The following is a 19,550-nucleotide window of genomic DNA, read 5'->3' on the forward strand; positions in this document are numbered from 1 at the left end:
GCACTTGCTCGTTTCCTCTGGGTTTTATAGTCATAAACAGTGGTGTCCCTGGGACCAGGCACTCTGCTCGGCCCAGCCTGTAGTGTGCATAAAGGTGCAGATGCTGCTGGCCCCGAACGTGCCTGTGTCTCGCGTTGGTCCTGTGAGCCCCGCGCGTGCGTTGGTCTCCTTCTGTAGACATCCCAGGTCGCGGAGGCGTGTTGGCCTGGCGGGAGGCAGGCTCCAGCCTCTCGTGGGCGGGGGCACTGGGCTGCGCGGGCGCCCGCAGAAAGGCTGGGGGAGCGCGGGAGCGGTGTGCTGTGCGGGCCCTGGGGGCTGAGCTTTTGCTTCCCGCGAGGGGGGCGGGCGAGGCGCGTTAGCCCCGGGAAAGCGAGCGGCGCCCCGCGGCTCTCGCGGGGGGGCGGGGCCTGGCCGCCGCTCCCACAACGCCCCGCGCCTGGGCGGGGCTGGGATCCCGGCAAGCCGTGCGCCGGGTCACTACGGGTCGGCGGAGGCGCGGCGCCCGAGGCCTTCTGGGGACTGCAGTTCGGCGGCGAGGGCGGGCCTCGGCTTCCCGGCGGGCTGCGCGGCCGGGCGGTTGTCGCGGGCAGCGGCGGCGGTTCCGGCTGCGGGGCTGCGGGCGGACTAGCGGCGACCCGGCGGCCGGCCGGGATGCGGAGCGGCCGCCCGCGCGCCTGAGTGCCGAGGCGCCGCGCGCCCCGCCCCGGGCGCCGCAGTGCGAGCGCGGCCGGGCCCAGCCCGCCCGCCCGCCTCCCGCCCCGCTCGCGCTCCGCGCCCGGCGCCCATGCGGGCCGGCCCCGCCCCCCGGCCCGAGCCCGCCGAGAGCCCCGGGGCCCGCGCGCCGCCGCACCATGCTCAAGTGCATCCCGCTGTGGCGCTGCAACCGGCACGTGGAGTCGGTGGACAAGCGGCACTGCTCGCTGCAGGCTGTGCCCGAGGAGATCTACCGCTACAGCCGCAGCCTGGAGGAGCTGCTGCTTGACGCCAACCAGCTGCGGGAGCTGCCCAAGGTGAGCGGCCGCCGCACCTGCCGCCGGCGCCCGCAGGCCGGCACTCGGCCGCTGGGCGGATCTGCCCGGCTGGGGCGGCGGGCTGGAGCGAGCTCTCCGCAGGCGCTGGCCCGGCGGGCGCCGGTCCTGTAGCCGGCCCCGCTGGTTCCTACTGGCCAGAGCCCCGCCCCGGCTCGCCTCCCACCCCCACCCAGTCGCCTGCGTGGGTACCGGGTGGCAGCGGCAATGGGTGCCTGCCTGCCCGCCTAGGACGGGGTGGATCTGAGCCGAGAAGGGGAGCCGGTGAGGCTCATGGGGTGCGGGGGGTGACTGGGACCGAGGCGGAAGGTGGACTTGGGTGACATGGGTACCGCTTCCTGGGCAGCTCTGGAGGTGGAGGCCTGGACTTCTCAGGCCCTGCCCACCTTTTCCTCCCGGGTGTGGACTGGGTGGAGCCTCCTCCAGTGCCCTGTTGGTCAGGTTTGCTCTGTCTCTCTCTGGAGGGAGTCACCTCTCGTTGGCCACATTCCTCCTGACCTGCCTTTCCCCCCCTTTTTTACCCCTTTATTTAAGGTTCCTAAAGAAGCTTAGGGGAAGCAAGTTGTGGGAGGTGACCTGATGGAGTTGGGGCTAAGTGGTCTGATGCGTAGTGCTGGGGGTGCCGTGGAGGACATGGCTCTGCTCTGGGTCTGGCCGTCACACCCGTTCCTGCTCTGTCTTGCAGGACCCACCTGTGTGTCCAGCATTCTCTTTACGTGGCGTCCACATGTCTGTGGTGGTCTTTGGGTTTCTTTGTCTTGTTTCTGTCGGTCTTTCTGAATCCTTATCCTCAGATCCATGCAGCAGTAAACCAGCCTGGACTCTGGAAGGCTCAGCTAGGAGTAAAGAAGCAGTTGTGGTGGGTGGAGTCCTGAGGGCAGCACAGGGCGGGCAGCTTCTCCTCCGGCCAGGGCTGTGGGCTCCTCATTGAAGCCAGCCGTGTGGAGGGCAGGAATGATGTGAGCAGCACCAGGCGACCTGGCGCCCAGGGTCAGTGGGGGGATGTGCGCGTGCTTTGCTCCCGGCAAGCTGCGGTGTTGTGGCTAGACCCTAGGACCCTGTGTGACCAGAGGCAGGCAGAGGCTCAGAGGACCCACAAAACTCCTCTGCCCTCAGAGGCCTCGGCGGGGGAGCCGTTCCCCTGACCACACTCCCTCCCCACAGCCCTTCTTCCGGCTGCTGAACCTGCGCAAACTGGGCCTCAGTGACAACGAGATCCAGCGGTTGCCCCCTGAAGTAGCCAATTTCATGCAGCTGGTGGAGCTGGACGTGTCCCGGAACGGTAGGCAGGCAGGAGTGAGGGTGGGGGCGAGGGCTTCTCTAGGCCGCGGCCACCCCTAAGTGGTGACTCTCTCGCACAGATATCCCTGAGATCCCTGAGAGCATCAAGTTCTGCAAAGCCCTGGAGATCGCAGACTTCAGCGGAAACCCCCTGTCCAGGTGGGCAGCGCCCTGCGGCTGTGGGAGTCCTGTGCCTCGCCCTGAGCCTCTGACATCCTCTGTCCCCTCCTCCCTGCCAGGCTCCCCGATGGCTTCACGCAGCTGCGCAGCCTGGCTCACCTAGCCCTGAACGACGTGTCCCTGCAGGCACTGCCTGGAGATGTGGGCAAGTGAGTGGTTCTTGTGAACGGGTCTGGGAGGGTTTGGCTCTGCCCTGCCTCCCACAGCCTCAGCCCTGGTCTTTCCTGTAGCCTGGCCAACCTGGTGACCTTGGAGCTCCGGGAGAACCTGCTCAAGTCTCTGCCTGCGTGAGTGAATGAGGCTCCCACCCCCTGGGCGGAGCTGTGCTGGGGCCCTGCCATCGGGCACACCAGCACTGTCTCCTCTGCAGGTCCCTGTCTTTCCTGGTCAAGCTGGAGCAACTGGATCTGGGAGGCAATGATCTGGAAGTGCTGGTGCGGTAGGGCGCTGGGGGCAGGGTGCGGGGTGGAGGATGGCTGCCCTTGGCGGCAGAGCCGGGGCGGCTCCATGGTCATGCGTTCCCTGCTCCGCTCTTTCCCGCAGCCCGACACTCTGGGTGCGCTGCCCAACCTGCGAGAGCTGTGGCTAGACCGGAACCAGCTGTCAGCACTGCCCCCGGTGAGTGAGGGTGGGCTGGGCTTCCCACCTTGGGTGCTGTCACTGACCCTCACCTTGCCCTCAGGAGCTCGGGAACCTCCGGCGTCTGGTGTGCTTAGACGTGTCGGAGAACCGACTGGAGGAGTTGCCTGTGGAGCTGGGTGGGCTGGCACTGCTGACAGACCTGCTGCTCTCCCAGAACTCACTGCAGCGGCTGCCGGATGGCATCGGTAAGTGCCAGAGCTGCCCGGGTCTTTACAGGGGTCTGCTCGGCGGCCCCTGTGCTATCCAGCGGGGCAGGGCAGGGGCTGGATGATCTCTTGGCCCGAGCTGGAAGCACCCTGGAGGGGAGTGAGGCAAAGCCAGGGCAGCTGCTGAGCTCCGGGGAGAGCCTCCTGGGCCAGGGCAGGCTCGGCGACAGGGTCAGGAGGAGCGCAGAGGCTTAGTGTCCCTCCAGAGGAAGCGAGGCAGGCGGGGATGGGGCACAGGTCCATGCAGCAGCTCAACGGCGGCAGAGGGCAGGGACAGGCTGTGGCCACTCTGATGGCCTGTCTCTGCTTCGTGGGTGGGTCGGCTGCACGGTGGTATATCTTTGCCCCAGCTCAGCCGAGTCGCCATTTCTCTGTGATGCCAGGTCAGTTGAAGCAGTTGTCTATCCTGAAGGTGGACCAGAACCGGCTATGTGAGGTGACCGAGGCCATTGGGGACTGTGAGAACCTCTCTGAGCTGATCCTCACAGAGAACCTATTGACGGTAGGGTGGCCCTGGGGCTCCAGGCCCTGGCAGGGCGGTGCTTTTGGCCCAGGGGAGTTTCGGAGTTCGCTTGGGAGGTGAGGGGATTGCAGGGCATGCACGATGAGGTGGAATGCAGGCATGGAGCGGGAACTGGTGGCTGCTGGGCCGTGGACCTCCTCAGGAGCCCCGGAAAGGCAGGACACACACAGGGCTGCCCTGCGGGATGGGTCCCACGTGGAGCAGGAGTCACGGGGCAGGACTAGGGCTGGTTCTGACCATGAGGGGACCTGGGACAGTGTGGTCAGAAGTCTTGGGTGGCCTGACAGTGTTTGGTGGCCCTGAGGGCAGGAGGGGACGGAGTAAGTGGCGTAACCTGGTCCTGTGTTCAGGCCTTGGGTCCTAGTCCCCAAGGGCTGCTAGAGCCCGAACTAGAGCTGGCTGTGGCTTCTGTCAACCTTTCTCTGCTCCAAAGGCTCTCTGCTTCCTCCTCCTGCCCAGGGGGCTTCTGAAGCCTCTGGCCCTTCTTCTCCTTGCCAGGCCCTCCCACGCTCTCTGGGCAAGCTGACCAAGCTGACGAACCTCAATGTGGACCGGAACCAGCTCGAAGTGCTGCCGCCTGAGATTGGTGGCTGCGTGGCACTCAGCGTCCTCTCCTTGAGGGACAACCGCCTGGCCGCCCTGCCCCCTGAGCTCGCCCACACGGCTGAGCTCCACGTGCTCGACGTGGCTGGGAACCGGTGAGTGTCTGTCTGACCCCTGGGGGCTGGCTGTGTCCAGCTCTCACTGACTGCCCACCTGGCCCCCAGGCTGCGGAGTCTGCCGTTGGCGCTCACCCACCTCAACCTGAAAGCGCTGTGGCTGGCCGAGAACCAGGCGCAGCCCATGCTCCGCTTCCAGACCGAGGATGACGCCCGGACTGGCGAGAAGGTGCTCACCTGCTACTTGCTGCCCCAGCAGCCCCTGCCCAGCCTCGGTAGGTTGCTGGTGGCTGTGGCCTGGCCGGGTGGGCGAGGCCAGGCTGCAGCTTGGGCCCTGACCCCTGCCTCTTCTAGAGGACTCTGGGCAGCAGGGGAGCCCCTCAGAGAGCTGGAGTGACACCCCCCTGAGCCGCGTCAGTGTCATCCAGTTTGAGGAGGCCTCCGAAGGCGATGAGGATGCTGAGGAGGCAGCGGCAGAGAAGCGGGTATGAGGGGGTGGGGCCCTGGGTGGTGCGCCTCTGCCCACCCTGCCTGACCCTGCCCTGCCTCTGCTCCTCACCCCGGTCCCCTCTGCAGGGCCTGCAGCGGCGCGCCACACCTCACCCCAGCGAGCTTAAGGTGATGAAGAGGGGCATCGAGGAGCGCCGGAGCGAGGCTTCCACCTGCAAGCCAGACCCCGGGCTGCCCTCGCCATTGGAGGAGGTGGGTATCAAGGGCCCCACCCCTGGCACCCTGAACACTGTCCATCTGGGGTGGGGGTCTCTGCGAGCTGCAGCTGTTCAGGGAGGGGAGATGAGCTGGTGGAAGGGGCTGGGTTGCAGGGCCAGGCAAGCAACTGCAGGGTGCAGGGCATGGGGCTAGAATGCAGCTGGCTGAGGGTGTGCTGGGGTGGAGGTCGTGTTGGGGCAGGGCCTCCAGACACCACGGGGCCTATGTCTTCCCATGCAGCAGTGTGGCCGCTTAGGCCCCTTAGCACCAGGAAAGGCGGCCTCGGCTGCTCATCTGGGAGCTTCTGACCTCGGGATCAGGGGCCACTCTGAAACCCGTGGTGCAGCAGGACAGTCAGGGGCGGGGTGTGCCGAGGAGGAATCGCTCAGGCAGGCGTGGGTCCTGTGTGGTTCTCCTTCCGCTGTCAGGCAAGGGTTATTTGAGCCTGGGCTGTGGCTCCATATGTAGCTCAGTTTCCAGGACTAGGAAGGGGAGCCGATGCCGGGGCTGCTGCATGAGGGGCCACTCAGGTAGGGCCCTGTGGTCACAAGCTTCACGCAGCCTGACACCACTGCCCGCCACAGGAGAGAAGGCTGAGTACTGAGTCTGGCTCAAGCGAAGGCTCCGGTCCATCCGGCAGCACAGCCTCCCAGGGGGAGCCCGAGGGTCCCCTGGCTGAGACACAGGGACTGGGCCAGCAGGAAACCCTACCGCCTGCCCAGGAGGAAGACACGGAGGAGGACTATGTTGAGGTGAGGATGGGCAGGGACAGGTATGGTACCACTGGACCAAAGATAGTATCTGCAGGGATATAGGCTGCCTACCCTGTGCCCAACCAAGCATCCGGGCTCCCCGTGAACAGCCGCTGGGCCATGCCAGGTAGGGGCTGTGCGGGGGCTTTCCTGGTGCAGCCTGACCGAGAGCTGGGCGGGGTTGTGGTCCTAGGTTCAGAGGCCGTGTTGCTGGGCTGCCTGGAGAGGCGCCACCCAGGCTGCTGCGAGTGGCCCCACTGCAGAGGCCGGCTCTGCACTGTCATCTGCCAGCCGCATTCTGTCCCAGAGGGTCAGCCCTCGCTTGGACTCTGTACTCCTGCATTCCCGCCTGGGGCCAGGTGTCTAGGAAGAGCCTCCTGGGCCGAGCTGAGCTACCATGTCCGCATACCGGGCAGTTGCCCAAGTCCTCCCGGAGCCCCTTCTGCTGCCTGCGATGTTGCCCAGGGCTTCTGGAAGGAGCTGGGAGTCGGGGCCAGGCTGCCACCCTCATTTCTCTGTCTGCACAGCCCACAGTGCACTTTGCAGAGGACACGCTGCTGCCCAGGGAAGATGGCGAGAGTGAGGAGGGCCAGCTCGAGGCCCCCTGGCCCCTGCCTGGAGGGAAGCAGCGGCTCATCCGCAAGGACACGCCCCACTACAAGAAGCACTTCAAGATCTCTAAGTTGCCGCAGCCCGAGGCCGTTGTGGCCCTCCTGCAGGGGGTGCAGCCGGACAGGCAGGGCCCCGCGGTGCCTGGTGGCTGGCACAACGGCCCCCACACTCCCTGGGCTCCTAGGGCCCAGGAGGAGCGGGAGGAGGAAGACGACAGAGCCGAGGAGGAAGGAGAGGCTACCACGGAGGAGGAGGAGAAGGAGGAGGCGGTGGCTTCTGCGCCCTCTGTCAAGGTGCGTCGGGCCTCAGCCCACCGCGGCCAGCTGGCTGGGGTGTGTCTGTGCCGCAGTCGGTGAGGCCTTTGCCTTGCTCGGCCCTCCTCACCCGGCCCTGGGCCCCCTGGCACTGACCTTAGTCAAGGCTCATGGCAACTCTAGGTCAGAGGCTGGCAGACCAGAGGGACTCACAGAAGCTGCGGGCGGGTCTGCTCTACACTCTCAGGGACCCAGGCAAGGTCCTCTCCCTGAGAGCAGCCGACCTCTGGTGTCCTCCCCAGTCACACATGGGTGTGACTCGGCCAAGAGGCCCTGTGGCTGAGCCGTGGCTCATCCTGCCGTCCGATCCTGCCGTCCGGGGCTCCAGGCAGATCCCATGGGGCACTGGCATGCTCCTCGTTTGCTCTAGGTGGCTCACAGCAGGTCCCACCTGCTCACTGGGGACCCTCAATGCCAGGGAGGGTCCGGGTCCCTTGGGCTGCCCGAGGACCCACCCTTCCTGCTCCCACAGCACCCCACACAGGTCAGGGACGTGACAGCTGAGGGCTGGGCCAGGCCGAGCCTCACCCTGGAGCCTCTCCCTAGCCAGCCAAGCCTGGTCATTTGTACCGCAGGCCAGAGAGGACCCGGCCATAGGGCAGGGCCAGGTGCAGGTGGGGAGGGGCTGGCTCGGGCCGCAGGAGCTTGGTGTGGTCTTCTCTCTGTTCTCTGCTCGTGGCCGGGGCTAGGTAAGGTGGTGGCGGTCCCCAGCGGTGGCTAACCTGCATGCCTCGCTGGTCCTGTCCTAACAGGGGGTGTCGTTTGACCAGGCCAATAACCTGCTGATAGAGCCTGCTCGCATTGAGGAGGAAGAGGTCTGTACCGCTCACTGCTGCTCTGCTCTGGGCCGGGGCCGCTCTCACCTTGCTCTCTGGGCTGCGGGCTCTCCCTCTCCCCAACCCCAACTCCACACGCCGCAGAGCTGAGGTCCCTCCTCCCACTCACGAACCTGAGGCAGCCCCATCCGCAGAGTGGGATCAGGCCGCGGCCCTAGAGGCAGCCCTACTGCCTGCACCCACTCCCTGCAGCCCTGCTGGCCCCCGGAGGCTCAGTGCCTCGTGGCTCCTCTCCTGCCCCGGCTGCCCTGAGGCACGGCCACCAAAAACTAACCAGAGGGGCTGTCTACAGCTGGCCACCCACTGCCGCCAGCACCCAGGTGGCTCCCAGTCACGGCGTCTGCTTCTGCTTTTAGCTGACACTCACCATCGTGCGACAGACGGGGGGCCTGGGCATCAGCATCGCAGGGGGCAAGGGCTCCACCCCCTACAAAGGAGACGATGAGGTGAGCAGCACCTCCCCGCTGGCGGGCGGGCCCAGGAGCTCCTTGTTCTGAGGGTGTGGTGTGCCCGGCCCCAGGAGAACGCGCTTCCCTGGCGGGCGCAGCATAAGTCAGGCTATATCTGCTCTTCTGTTCTCTGGTCAGAGCCTTTCCAAGGGCAGCTGTACTCCACAGTGGCCTGTGGAGCACGCAACCCTGACCCCTTTAAGCATGGGAGGTCTCCGCAGCCTCTGCACGGAGGCTGGGGCTGGCATCTTTGTGGAATGGGGCTTGGCGGCACGGGCTCCTCGTAGAGGGCTGCTGCGGACCGGTCCCCACTTGTGCTCTAGGGCATTTTCATCTCCCGGGTGTCCGAGGAGGGCCCTGCAGCTCGCGCCGGCGTCCGCGTGGGTGACAAGCTCCTGGAGGTGCGTAGGCTATACCTGTGGGCTGTGTGCTCGGGGTGCAGAGGGTCTTGGCTCCTGGAGTGCTCAGCTGTTTCTGTCAAGAGGTGGGGCTCCACAGGTGCCCCCACCCCTTCAAGTATCCTGAGCCCGGTCCCTAGGACATGGGGATGAGGCTACAGAGGCCCGGGCTCCCCAGGAAGCCACAGTCTAGGCAGGAGGCAGTGAGGGGTACCAGCCACCGAAAGCAGAGGGGCTGCTGTGGAAGGTCAGGCCCTAGCAGTTCTGGAGGGGCTTGCTCCCTGTGTGGCGTTGGGGTGCTGGCGTCCTGCCTTCCTGTCCAAGGGCAGCGGGAGGCGTACGGGGGTGACCCGGCAGCCTTGTGTTCCCTGGGCTTGTTCAGACACGGGGCAGGTGACAGGGGGTGCCCAGGAGTGAGGATGCTGGCATCTGCCGGCTCAGGGATACATGAGGGATCTGCTCCTGGGCACTTGGAGGGGTTGGGGCTGGGCCCTGAAGCCAGTTCCCTCACCCGGTGCCTCAGTCTCCCTGCTCGCACCAAGCTGTTGAAGCCCAGCTGTCTGTTGCTACAGCAGGGTGCTCACGTGTCCCGCGGCCTCTTCCCCACTATACACAGGTCAACGGCGTGGCCCTGCAGGACGCAGAGCACCATGAGGCCGTGGAGGCGCTCCGGGGAGCTGGCACCACCGTGCAGATGCGAGTATGGCGAGAGCGCATGGTGGAGCCTGAGAACGCAGTCACCATCACGCCTCTGCGGCCTGAGGATGATTACAGCCCCCGGGAGCGGCGAGGCAGCGGCCTGCGCCTGCCCCTGCCCCTGCCCCTGCCCCTGCCCCAGCCAGAAGCCCCCGGCCCCCTCCGCCAGCGCTACACTGCCTGCCTCGTGCGTAGCGAGAAGGGGCTGGGCTTCAGCATCGCTGGAGGGAAAGGCTCCACGCCCTACCGCACAGGCGATGGGGTGAGGCCCACAGAGCCCAGGGAAGTCTGGGAGGCAGCTCTGCCGGGCACCCCACCCCGAAGACTCATGTGGTCCTCCCCTGCAGGGCATCTTCATCTCCCGCATTGCAGAGGGGGGCGCTGCCCACCGGGCGGGCACTCTGCAGGTCGGGGACCGCGTTCTCTCGGTGAGTGGGGGCGAGTGAGACCTGCCCGGTGCCCTCTGTCCTGCCCACGCTCCCTGACCAACCCCACCTTCACAGATCAACGGAGTCGACATGACTGAGGCCAGGCACGACCACGCTGTCTCCCTGCTGACCGCCGCCTCGCCTACCATCGCCCTGCTGCTAGAACGGGAGGCAGGGGCGCCCCTCCCTCCCAGCCCCCCACCACATTCCTCCCCGCCTTCAGCTGTTGCTGCTGCTTCCTCCATGGCTGCTGCCGTGCCCGGGGAGGCCGGGCTGCCCAGGCTGAGCCCTGGCCTGCTGGCTGCCGCTGTGGAAGGGCCCTACCCAGTGGAGGTGAGGCGCCAGCACGCCCCTGCTCAGGCATCCACCTAGCTCTAGGGTGGAGGACTCCCTGCTTGTAGTCCTGCAGTCATCTGAACAGGAGGGATCATGCACGCCCCTCTCTGCGCACTCACAAGGCGGAGCCGTGCTCCCTGGCGGCCTCCTCGGAGTGGCTGCTGCCCGGCACAGTCCCCTGCCAGGGTTTCACGGCGTCTGAGTAGCTCTGGGGCACGATGGCCCACGGCCCCACCCTGCTCAAGGCCCGGGCTCCTGCCCCAGCCCACTGGTGTTTGCCCACTGTGCTCCTGTACCCTTTCTGTACTGCTGAGGCCCGTCTCCCGTCCTCAGGAAGTCCGTCTGCCGAGAGCAGGGGGCCCGCTGGGGCTCAGCATCGTCGGGGGCTCTGACCACTCCAGCCACCCGTTTGGCATCCAGGAGCCTGGCGTGTTCATCTCCAAGGTAGACGGTCCTGATCGGTGGCGTGGTGCCCAGACCTGTCCTGGCAACTGGCATGGATCATGTGCCCCCCACCCACTAGATCCTGCCCTCCTCCCAACAGGTGCTCCCGCGGGGCCTGGCTGCTCGCTGTGGCCTGCGGGTTGGGGACCGCATCCTGGCAGTGAACGGGCAGGACGTGCGGGAGGCCACACACCAAGAGGCAGTCAGCGCCCTGCTCCGGCCCTGTCTGGAGCTGGCCCTGCTCGTGCGGAGGGACCCGCCACCCCCGGGCATGAGGGAACTTTGCATCCAAAAGGCCCCTGGGGAGAAGCTGGGCATCAGCATCCGCGGGGGCGCCAAGGGCCACGCAGGGAACCCCTGTGACCCCACCGACGAGGGCATTTTCATCTCCAAGGTGAGGGCTATCCCCTGGTGCCACATCAGGTGCCTGGTGCAGGGTCTCATGTGGCTTCTCCACAGGTGAGCCCCACGGGGGCGGCTGGGCGTGACGGCCGGCTTCGCGTGGGGCTGCGGCTGCTGGAGGTGAACCAGCAGAGCCTGCTGGGCCTGACACACACGGAGGCCGTGCAGCTGCTGCGTGGCGTGGGTGACAGCCTCACTGTGCTCGTCTGCGACGGCTTCGACACCAGCACCGCTGCAGCCCTGGAGGTTAGTGGCTGGCTGGGCCGGGGCCGCATCTGTGGGCTGGGAAGCATGGCCTTTCCTTCTGGCGAGGGAGCTTGGCTGTGGCCCAAGCCAGGCCTGTCTCCTGACCCTGTTAGCCCTACTGCCTGGTGGCTTTGCCTAGACAGGATGAAGCAGTGAGACTTGGGGCATGTCTGGCACTGGCAGGGCCTTGTCCCGGAGGAGAGGCAGAGCCATGGGCCACTGGTAGGCGGCTTGAAGGGCCGCTGGCTGCCCTGGCCAGGTGGGAAGGCCGGAGCCTCGGTATCAGATTTGCACAGGATTCCCCCCCCCCTTGCCTGCTGCCCCTGGCCTTGTGTGACCCAGGGGCGTCTTTCTGCGGCCCCTGGGCAGGATTCCCTTCCCACCACCTGTCTGACTGACAGCCTCTCCCTCCCTGTTCCTCAGAGCAAAGCCCAGGCTAGAGCAGACCTCAGCCACTCTCCTCTCCACTCCAGGCCGGGGCTGGGCTCGGCAGCCTGTGTCCTGGACGAGCCTCCCTGCTGTAGCCTTGACAGAGCAGCCTTGCTGCTCACGTGGCCCCAGAGTATGGTGCCTGGGGCAGCTCTGCCCACAGCTTCACTCTTCACAGTGGCTCCTGGGGCAGGCAGCCATCCTGGTTGGCTTTCTTACAATGAGTCTTTGGGACAGTGACTTCTTGCCAGATGCCAGCCAGAAAGACACCCCAGGGCTGACAGACCCAGCCCCTTGACCCAGACCACCAGTAAGGGGTCCCTCTGATGGGAGATGACTTGCCTTTGTCTTGCCCACGCTGGGCACGACCACAGCCTGCCTGAGCCCAGAGCCGCTCCCTAGATGCAGCGCCCTCTCACTGTCCACAAGGGAGTCCTGGTGGTATGGGGATGAACGTTTCTTAGGACTTGCATTCCAGACGGTTCTGAACCCCAGAGAGGGCCTTGCTTTTTGTTTATTAATGTTGTGTTTAAGTGTGTTTGGTATGTTTACTTATTTTAAGCTTGGAGAGAGGGAAGGCCTGATCTTTTGGGAGAGTAGGGCTGTCATACCCCTGTTCACGCCGGGCCGCGTGTGTCCTGCTGCTCCTGGCTGACCCAGGAGCGCCGGGGGCTGTGTCTGCAGGCTGGCTTTGCTAGTGGTGGCAGGTGAGGGCTCCTGGGCAGGGAGCAGGGGCTGAGCGCCCCTGGAGCCCCACACCTGTCTCATCTCCACACAGCTGCCCTCAGGCAGCGCCCAAGCAAGCGTCCTGCAGGGTAGGCTGCTGCTGCTGCCCCCCATCTGCCGCCGAAGCCTTCCTTTAATCGTGAGTTAAGGCTCAGTCTTTCCCTCTAGGACTTCTGGGGACTGGTTTTGCCAAGGAAAGCTTTTCCTTTAGTAGGTCACAAAAGTATTGTCCTATTTTCTTCTAGTGTTTCTGTAGTTTTTAAAAATGCAGCTCTGATGCCGGGCGTAGTGGCACACACTTGTAATCCCCGCGCTGGGAGGCAGAGACAGGAGGATTGCGCAGGTTCGAAGCCAGCTGTGCTGGCTTAAGAGACCCCATTTCCAAAAAAAAAAGTATAAAGACAGGTCTGGGAGTGCAGCCTGGAGGTAGAAGGGTTTCCATGAACCCAAGTACCACAAAAAAAAAAAAAAAAAAAAAAAAAAATGCAGCTCTGTAGTCCACCTGGACTTGCTTTTCAAGTGAACGATGTTGGTCGTCTTGGTCTTTTGTGACTGGCCCGCCATCTACCCGCTGGTGTGAGGGATGTGACCTCGTGTGGAAGCATGATCCCGGGGCACCCCAAGTCGCAGCTCGGCCAGCGCCTCTCTCCGCGGTCATCTTACCTGTATCCCACACCCGTCAAGTCACCCGTCTTATTGTCATTGTCTTAAAAGTCTTGTTTGCTGTATTTTCTGATGGAGCTGCCCGCGTTCTGTGTTGGACGTTGCTGGGGCCTTGGTATTTGGGGTAAGGTTTTTTCAAGCGTGTTTTTAGGTAGCTCTTATTATCGGTTCCTATAAAGCCTGATGGGCTGGCTTTGCTGATTTCCTGGCAGGAGCCCTGTGGAGCCTCCTTCCAGAGCCACCTCAGTCCCCACGGCCAGCCATGCTCGTGGTCGGTGGCCTTGGCGGTGCTCAGCTAAGGGACTTTGCTCTTGTAGCACATTGTTTGCTCTAGTTTCTTTTAAAACACTCTTTAATGGGGGGGGGGGGTCTGTCTCTATCTCTAAGAGCTGTCTGAAAGGGGCATGGAGTTTCCTGAAGTGGCCCTGAGGTCCTGAGTACAGTTGGTGGGCTCAGCCCACAGAGGTGCCATCGAGCCACGCTGTGTACACATCAAGGCTTCCCAGCACTGTCTGGATTCCTGGGGGAATTCTCACCAAGAACCAGAGGTCCTAGTACAGCCCTCTCATCCCCTCCGGACCTTTGAGGTCCTGGGCCTCCTGTGACAAACCTGGCGCCTCGCCTCCCACCTTTCCCTACACTTGACCCACTCAGGCTGTCTGTTGGCCTGCCTGACCTGCAGCTCGCGAGCCGGCCACCGGGGCAGCGCGTTTATCAGGGTGCTGAGTGGAACGTGCCTGGGCTGCCGTCAAGGATGGCACGTTTCTAGGGTTCCTGCGCAGCTTGGCCTCTTGCCCGGGAGGGCGGCAGGCAGCAGGTCCTCCTCAGAGGCCCTCGAGAGCCCGCCTGAGCAGAGTGGCCCGTGTGCGCTTCCCAAGGAGCTTTGCTTCGCTCGCCCGTGTGTGGGGCGCAGAGGACATTCTCTGCTCCCTTGACTCTGCTCTTCTGGAGTTCTCTCCTGTGGATCCTGTTGTGTGTGTTTTGTCTGCTTCATCAGCTGGCCCAAGTCTATAGCGCAGATGGTTCCCGGCCCGCGACGGTCTTAGTCTTTGGGCTTCACAGTGGTGCCAAGGCGGTGCAGGTTTAGTCGAGACATCATGTTTGAATTTGGGTGTCATCCCTACGAGGCACTTGGAGAGCGTGGCCGCAGCTCCTCAGGCCCTGTGGGCTGGTGAGCGAGGCCGTGCTGGCCGCGTCTGCCCGCACCACCACTCGTCTTGTTGCTTCACTTCCTGTTCTTGTTGCGCGGTTGTCCATGGGCGTGGATTCGGTGCCCAGCTTATTTCACGGGTTAGTCTGTTGTGTCTGTCTTTATGCTTCCGACTGGGGCAGTCTCCTGCTGCCACTGCTCAAACGCTTCCCTGGCTTTCTTAACGCCATCCCGCCCTGCCCCGGGGCTCATTGCTTCTCCAAGGAGCGCTGGCTCCTCTGAGCGGCGCTCAGCAGCCAAGGTCCGGATGCTGGGCAGAGCACAGAGCACTGCTGTTGGAGCCTGGTGGTCTCAGAGCCCCTCGTGGCCAGGGCGAGGGGCCGTGCAAAGAAAGCCCGAGGGCCACCTCCCCAGCCTCGGCCTGCGAGCGGCTCCTCTGACCTGGGCCCAGGCGTCCTGGTCCTTGCTGCTTGTGATTTTCCCTTGGCCGTGCATGGTGGTCCTCACACCTGCAGGCGGCAGCCTCTCTCGGACTTGCCCCAGGGCCTTTGGACTGTGTTCCAGGAGTTAAGCACCTGGTTTGTCTTACCAGTGTTGTCAGAATGCGAGAGACATTTCTGTCCCCCACAATGATTGTTTTTACTTAGAGTTCTTGTTTCTAGTAGCTTTGCTTTCTGGTTTAGCTGCTCGTCTGCTCAGTACTGAACAGCTCATGGCGATCGGCACCTTTGTAAATGTGTTTCTGTGGCACTGCCCCGTGCCTGCTGGTGAGCTTAGCCTCAGAGCCTGCCTCGGTCTGAGCAGCTGCTCTCTGCACCTTTGGTTCATTTGCCTGCCCTCCTAGCACTGGGCGGTTTTTTAAATAATGACATGCAGTGAGGTCTTTGGGGCCTGCACTAGGTGGCCCTCCGGTGGACTTGCTGTGGCGAGCGCGCTGGCGCCTCTCCTGCTGCCTGCGCGGCTGCTCCTGGACCACTGCAGGAGGAGGCCTTGGTGGGTGGAAGGGACCCATCCCCTTCCCATCACGCTGCTTACCCTTGGGCACGTTCTATGCCAGGCCGCACGCTCGCCTATCCAGCCCTGCCCAGCAACACGCGGACACTTTCTTTGCCCACTCCAGTCCTTTGGAGTCGGCACTGTGCACCCTAGACCCGTCTGGGAGCACCCCTCTGTGCCACCATGCGCGGCGTCCATGCCAGCTTCCCGCCCTCCTGTTCTTTGTTCCTGGGGTGACCGGTCAGCATGCTCTGCCCCAGCCCAGGCAGCATGTGGGACAGTGTCCCGAAAAGCCCAGTGGGAGGCACCTCTGGCTTGTGACAGGCCAAGCTGGCAGAGGTGGGCTCCGGAGGTCCCGCGCTGCCTGGGCTGTACTGGCCCAGGCTTTAGTCTGTGACCTCGCCGGTGCCGAGCCCACCCAGCCCACTCCTGTCCTTGCAGGCATCCCCAGGTGTCATTGCCAACCCCTTTGCAGCAGGGATCAGCCATCGGAACAGCCTGGAAAGCATCTCGTCCATCGACCGGGAGCTGAGTCCCGAGGGCTCGGGCAAGGTGAGAACCCACGGCCGCAGCACGGGCCAGGGCCCAGCCGCTGTCCTGACTGCCTGCTCTGTCCACAGGACAAGGAGCTGCCTGCTCGGCCCCCGCACTGGGGCCCGGAGGCCACAGCGACCACGGTGAGTCCCTCACGGGCAGCTCAGTGCTCGTGGCCGCCCCGCTGCTGCTCCCCGCTAGCCCCTTGTCCTCTCTGCTCCCCAGGCCCAGCGTCTGGAGCCCCTGAAGCTGGACTACCGAGCCCTGGCCGCTGTGCCCAGCACGGGCACCATGCAAAGGGTCAGTGCCCAACGTGTGCTGTCCCGCCCGTCCATCTGCCGCCTGCCTGTGGGTTTTGTCCCTGCCCCGATATCCTTTCTTCTGGGAACCACGCGAGCCAAGGCCACTGTAGCGGGAGCTCTAGTGTGGGGCGTGGACCAGGACCACGGATGGCAATGCTGGGCCTGGCCTCTCAGCCAGGCAGTGTCTGCTCTCTGTAATCTTGGCCTTAGCCACGAGGCAGGTGTGAAGGTGCCAGGTGCAGAGGGGTGTCCTGGCAAGCCTCTGGCCCTCCCTCTGCCCCGTGGCACCAGAACCATCGGGCTCCTGGTGGGCTGGACTGCTGCAGTTGCTCTGGGTGGGCACAGGGCTGAGCAGCTGCAGGGTGTCTCAGGAGTCCTGGGTCAGTCGGGATAGCGGCCAGCAATGGCAGCTGGGCTGGGTGTGGCCTCCCGGGCAGTGTGGGCCTGGGGATGGACAGGGAGGATAGCCAGTCCTCACTTCTCCCTAGGAGATATAAATAATCCTCGGGGTCTGCCCAGCCAGCTGCCGCTGGGAGACCTCTGCAGCAACGTGAGTGTGAGGGGCAGACAGGGGCCATCCAAGCCGTGGGCAGGCCCCACCACAGCCAGCCTGGAGCGGGGAGCCTGGCACCGCCTGAGAGAGGAGGGCACGGCCGGGTGGCTGGGGGTCCCTGAGATCCAGCCCCACTGTCACCAGGCTCTGTAGAGTTTCAGGCGACCTCCCGAGCGCAGCCTCCTGCCTTGGACAGAGGCTGAGCTGTTCAGCCCAGGGCCGGGGAGAACAGAGGCTGGGCCAGGCCTGAGCCCCAGCCCGTGGGGAGAGCGCACCCAGGGGACTCTGCCCCAGGAGCCCCCGTGGCGACCAAGTATTCGTTCAAACCTGGCGGGGGGTGTTGGTTGAGAAGCTGAGGGGCAGGTTCTATACCGCCAGGGTTAGTGCCTGGGTTCCTCACCCCCTCCCCTCAAGAGACAGTCTTGCCCTCTCCCCGCCCTGACCCTCCAGGTACCCCCTGGCACAACCGGAGGGAAGATGGCCGAGGCTCCCTGCTCCCCAGGTGGCCAGCAGGTGAGTGTCCGTCACCGGCATTGCGCTGGGCTGTGGGTGGGTGGCTGTCTTGAGGAGTTGGTGCATGCCTCCCTCCCTCTGAAGGACACCTTCATGGACAGAGCTAGCTTCTGAGGGATGTTGCTCCTGGCGGGGCTTCGGCCCTCCTGAGGGGCTGGCACACGCTTGCCCTTCCTCGGGTCCTTGGTGCCCCACCAGCCTGCTACCCGAGGAGGGTCGGGGCGGGCGGGGGCCTGCCCAGGCAAAGGCTCGGGCGAATGTCCACACGCACCTGTGTGCTCCCTGGCTTCATCTGTCTGTCTCTCTCCTCCACGCCTCCCCACCCTATTCCTGGACCTCTGATCCTGCTCTCCACTGGCCCCACCCTTGCCTTCCGCAGACAAAGCCAGGGGTGATCCAGCCACTGGCTCAGGCCTGGCCAAGGGGCTCCCCGGCCCCCAGGGGCAGAGGTGGTCCCCACTCTGTGAGTGTCCTGCCCCGAGGGGTTAGGGATGGCAGATGCTTCCTTCCCCCGCAGGATGGTGGGTGGGGGTCAGTGGAGACAGCTGGAGGCCTGGTGGGCGGTGGCTGCACCAGCTGCCTCAGCCCAGCTCACCGGAGCCACTCCACAGCCGCCCTCCCCGGAGGAGCTGCCCGCCAACGTGAAGCAGGCCTACAGGGCCTTCGCCGCGGTGCCCACAGCACACCCGCTGGAGGGCAGCACTGTCCAGGTATGCTGGCCCGCGGCGCCTTCTCCTGCCGTGTGTGCCGTTCCGGGGCCACTGCCCCTGGAGGGCCGTGGGCCAAGTCTCAGGGCCCACTTCCTCCAGCCCCTGGCAGCCTCCCCAGAGCAGCTGTCCTTCCGCGAGCGGCAGAAGTACTTCGAGCTGGAGGTGCGGGCGCCCCAGGCAGAGGGACACCCCAAGCGCGTGTCCCTGGTGGGTGCCGATGACCTCCGGAAGATGCAGGAGGAGGAAGGTGAGGGCAGTGGGGCGGGCTGGGGTGGGGCGGGGCCAGGGTGGGGCCTGGTTCCTGACCTGACCCGCCCACCCCCCCAGCCCGCAAGCTGCAGCAGAAGAGGGCCCAGATGCTGCGGGAGGAGGCAGCCACCGTGGGGACCCCCCAGGATGACCAGGAGGCCCCCGAAGAGCCAGAGGACGAGCCACCCTGGGCTGGCCTGGGCCCCGCTGGAGGGTGAGGACCGCACCAGCCTCCCGCCAGCTCAGCACGTTCCCCCCTACAACGGGCCTGTCCCCTTTCCCAGGCCTAGTCCTGCGTCCCCCCCACCCTGGGGAGGCAGTGCCCCGGTGCGGACGGCCAAAGCAGAGCGGCGCCACCAGGAGCGGCTGCGCATGCAGAGCCCAGAGCTGCCGGAGCCCGAGCGGGCCCTGTCCCCTGCGGAGCGTCGAGCCCTGGAGGCCGAGAAGCGAGCACTGTGGAGGGCGGCCAGGTGAGCCCCCACCCCTGCCCGCAGCCCCCACCCTGCCCGTGCCCGTGCCCGTGCCCACCTGCTTGTCCTGCAGGATGAAGTCGCTGGAGCAGGACGCCCTGCGTGCACAGATGGTCCTCAGCAAGTCCCAGGAGGGCGGGAGCAGGCGAGGGCCCCTGGAGCGGCTGGCCGAGGCCCCCTCCCCCGCCCCCACCCCGTCACCCACCCCTCTGGAAGGTCTGTATGTCTGCAAAGAGGGAGGGGCCCCGCTCCCTGGGCCCCCCCAACCCCTGCCTTTTGTCCCACCAGAGCTCAGCCTCCAGACCAGCACCTCCCCTGGACGCCTGGTGAGAAGCTGGCAGCCACCCCCTCCCCCGCACCCCGGGGGAGGGTGTCCCGACCCCCACACACCACCCTCACCTCTCCCTGGCGCACTCTCTACCTCTTCCCCCTCACGCTGTCCTTCCAAGCCCTTGTCTGGAAAGAAGTTTGACTACAGGGCGTTTGCCGCCCTCCCTTCTTCCAGACCTGTCTATGACATCCAGGTACCGGCCTCCCGGCCTCCTGACTGCATGGGCTCCGTTGCACGCTACCGCCCTGTGCCTGTCGCCTGGCCTCCCTACCCCTCCCGCCTGCGCAGCCCAGTCCCCCCCGGGTGCTTCCGGGAATTTCTGGCCCGCACTGACCAGCCCTCTCCCCTTCAGTCACCAGACTTTGTGGAGGAGCTGAGGTCCTTAGAGCCGTCGCCTGGCCCAGGTGAGTGGGTGGGTGCCTGCATGGGGCGAGGTCTCTGGGTGCCCGAGACTCACACCCTGCCCGCTGGCCAGGCCCGCAGGAGGAAGACGGAGAGGTGGCCCTAGTGCTCCTGGGCAGGCCCTCACCTGGCGCCGTGGGCCCCGAGGACGTGACGCTGTGCAGCAGCCGCCGCCCCACGCGGCCTGGGCGCCGGGGCCTGGGCCCGGTGCCCTCCTAGGGACAGGCACCAGCCTGGACTTGGGGTGGGGGCCCTGCCAGCTCCAACACCACCCTTGCTCCAAGTCTTTTAACCTGGGTGTTAGCATTTTAAAGAGACCCCTCAGGACTCCTGGCCTCCGACTGACTGCCCCCCAAGCCGGAAATCTTGGCAAGACTGTAAC

At 65.2% G+C, this 19,550-nt stretch overlaps 1 protein-coding gene across 1 annotated transcript; it reads left to right on the forward strand.

Moving 5' to 3' along the window:
* Positions 1-851: 851 nt before the first annotated feature.
* SCRIB (scribble planar cell polarity protein) lies at positions 852-19,387 on the forward strand (the record flags this gene model as incomplete). Its single annotated transcript, XM_080693935.1, has 37 exons — positions 852-1,010; positions 2,193-2,310; positions 2,390-2,468; positions 2,549-2,638; positions 2,720-2,776; positions 2,860-2,923; positions 3,033-3,107; positions 3,172-3,316; positions 3,721-3,839; positions 4,359-4,558; positions 4,628-4,794; positions 4,874-5,004; positions 5,096-5,221; positions 5,812-5,979; positions 6,507-6,884; positions 7,658-7,720; positions 8,098-8,187; positions 8,514-8,591; positions 9,205-9,546; positions 9,632-9,712; positions 9,788-10,045; positions 10,382-10,492; positions 10,593-10,886; positions 10,952-11,140; positions 15,546-15,656; positions 15,725-15,781; positions 15,864-15,938; positions 16,944-17,006; positions 17,386-17,469; positions 17,609-17,716; positions 17,816-17,963; positions 18,044-18,179; positions 18,250-18,435; positions 18,509-18,761; positions 18,885-18,959; positions 19,119-19,170; positions 19,242-19,387. 37 exons carry the CDS (start codon positions 852-854, stop codon positions 19,385-19,387), a joined length of 5,076 nt encoding a protein of 1,691 aa, XP_080550061.1.
* Between the last annotated feature and the right edge of the window lie 163 nt (positions 19,388-19,550).

The sequence above is a fragment of the Muscardinus avellanarius genome (genome assembly GCF_963383645.1).
Source record: "Muscardinus avellanarius genome assembly, chromosome: 4".
Classification (NCBI taxonomy): domain Eukaryota; kingdom Metazoa; phylum Chordata; class Mammalia; order Rodentia; family Gliridae; genus Muscardinus; species Muscardinus avellanarius.